This window comes from Trypanosoma conorhini, assembly GCF_003719485.1.
Source record: "Trypanosoma conorhini strain 025E chromosome Unknown Tco_14.4_contig_01491, whole genome shotgun sequence".
NCBI lineage: Eukaryota > Euglenozoa > Kinetoplastea > Trypanosomatida > Trypanosomatidae > Trypanosoma > Trypanosoma conorhini.
In genome coordinates, this window is record NW_021705589.1 from 1 (window position 1) to 2209 (window position 2209).

General features: G+C 56.9%; 2 protein-coding genes across 2 annotated transcripts; both read left to right on the plus strand.

Moving 5' to 3' along the window:
* Positions 1-1256, plus strand: Tco025E_10138 (Tvingi protein; the record flags this gene model as incomplete). The annotated part of the gene is made up of 1 exon (XM_029376926.1): positions 1-1256. A coding segment is annotated over one exon (1256 nt), but the record flags the coding sequence as incomplete, so codon positions are not given.
* A 550-nt stretch (positions 1257-1806) lies between these two features.
* Positions 1807-2209, plus strand: Tco025E_10139 (trans-sialidase; the record flags this gene model as incomplete). Its single annotated transcript, XM_029376927.1, has 1 exon — positions 1807-2209. A coding segment is annotated over one exon (403 nt), but the record flags the coding sequence as incomplete, so codon positions are not given.

A 2209-nucleotide genomic window follows, 5' to 3' on the forward strand; every position in this document is an offset into this window, starting at 1 on the left:
ATAAGTGGACCCGAGAGGAAGCGACAAGACTTCTTAAAAAGGCACATAAGGCTCCCTTTACGTATCAAGATGGCTTCCGCTGCCATATATGCAATGCAGAATTTGACTCGCGCTTCCTTCTGGTGGGCCACTTGCAGAGCCATCAGCCCCAGCTGCCAGTGGAGGCGGCGAAAGACGCCAAACGGCGGAGAGACGAGGTCGACCCAAAGCAGCATCAACTGCGGTGTCCGGGATGTCCCAAAAAGTTCATTCTGAAGGGGTTTCTGCATCGGCATATGACAAGGTGTCACCCGAACAGAACCTTTACGGACGCCACCGTAGTTCGGGAACAAGTCCCTCCCGCTCCGCCCACCGTCTCTCAGAATCCGCTCCACTGCCCAAAGTGTAATCGTACATTTGGGTGCAAAGCGTGGGTGACGCGGCACAAGTGCACGCCGTCTCGTGCAAGTCCAGCAGAGGAAGGAGAGAGCGAGGCAGGAGTAGTCGCATCGTCAACTGAGCAATCTCCATGCCCCATCTGTGGTAACGAATATCCCCGGATCCGGATGCATCGGCATCTCCAAATGACCCACCCAGACTATACTGCGGGGGCCAATACGGATCCTGTCAGTAGCATTAAACGTGAGCCGGAGGAGGATACAGCAGGATCCCCTGAGCCTACTGCGCTCCCTGCTGCATCCCGGAATCCATTATTCTGCACCACGTGCAAACGCACCCTCAAAAGCAAGTCGGGGTTTGCCACTCATAAGTGTAAAATTGTCGCAGTAACGTACACACCGTCACAGCCGGGCACCTTCGGCAAAACACACTGTGAGTGTCCTCTCTGTGGCCAGCGAGTAGTGAGTCACTGGTTCAGCCGACACCTGAGAGAGAAACATCCGGGTCACCAAAGCGATGTGATTGCGATCCCTCTCCAGCGTGCCAAACGTGCCAGAGACTCTGACGATGATGATGAGGGCAAGACTGCACTTGTGCAGAAGCGGATGGATGCGTCTAGAGGATTAGATTCTACACACGAGGCAGGCTATACAGATGATGCGTGGCTACGAGGGCACCACAAGCAAGGAAATTCCTCCTTGGTCTGTGCGCGCTGTGGCGTCACGTACATGCGGCTGGGGTCTCTAGTTCGCCACACTCGACGTCACCATAAGGACAGCAAAGTAGCGCAGATACGTCTTGAGGACGGGTCCCTCCTTTTCCATGATATGGGTGACCGGGAGTTTCAATGCCCACACTGCCCCCTGAAGAGCACATAACGAGGCGGACTCAGCAGGCATATTAAGGCAGCCCATGGGTCTTCAGAACAGGAGTCGCGCCGCAATGTGCTGAAGTATGCTTGTGAGGAATCGTCGGTCCACTTATTGGAGTGCCCCGCTTTGAGAGAGCTACGGATTAGCTGCGGCCTCGAGGAGTTATCAAGAGAGAAACAGCTCAGCAGTGACAAGCTGGCAGTATTCCTCTGCCGACTCTTCCAATTACCGTGCCCGTTGAAGAACTCCGTGCCGATCTCTCGCGGGGTGGATGCATCCGCCACCCAGAGTGAGCTGCGGTACGGCCCTACATTACCCCCCTCTTCTAGGTTATTGTTTTCTTATTTTACAACTCTCCCCTCTCGCTCTCCTTCAAAAACCGCGTCATCACAGCTGGAAACAGAAGCCCCACCTCTGTCGTCCGCAGAAACCAATAAGAGTCCTTCGGCGGTACCTATCCCGAGCATCCGAGCATCCGGGAAGAAACGATCGGGAAGTATGTTTGGCGTCCCCGCGCGCGCCTACCCTAGAGCAAGAACGGAGGTGGGGGGTACTGATGGTAGAGCACGTGCAGGGTAAACGCACACTGAAAACAAACAAACAAACCGCCCACGTTGTCGATGTTGGGCCGGTGTCGGACGCAAGCAAGCACGCCACCGGCAGTGCCCTGTTGCACACGGGCGGGAAGGAACTGATCTCCCTGCAGGAGCTGTATTCTGTGGCGGGGGGCGCCGTGGGGGTGTTTGACGGCCTCTACCTTGCCCGCCTGACGGACATGGCGGAGCGGGTGAAGTCGGTGGTACGGGCCTGGAGGGAGACCGACAGTAACCTCCCGATGGCATGCACCCAACCGGTGAAATCGGCGGCAGCGGAAGGCGACTGCGGCGTTCCGATGCCCGCAGCCGGGCTGGTCGGCTTTTTGCTGGCACCGTGGCCGACGGCCAGTGGAAGGACGAGTA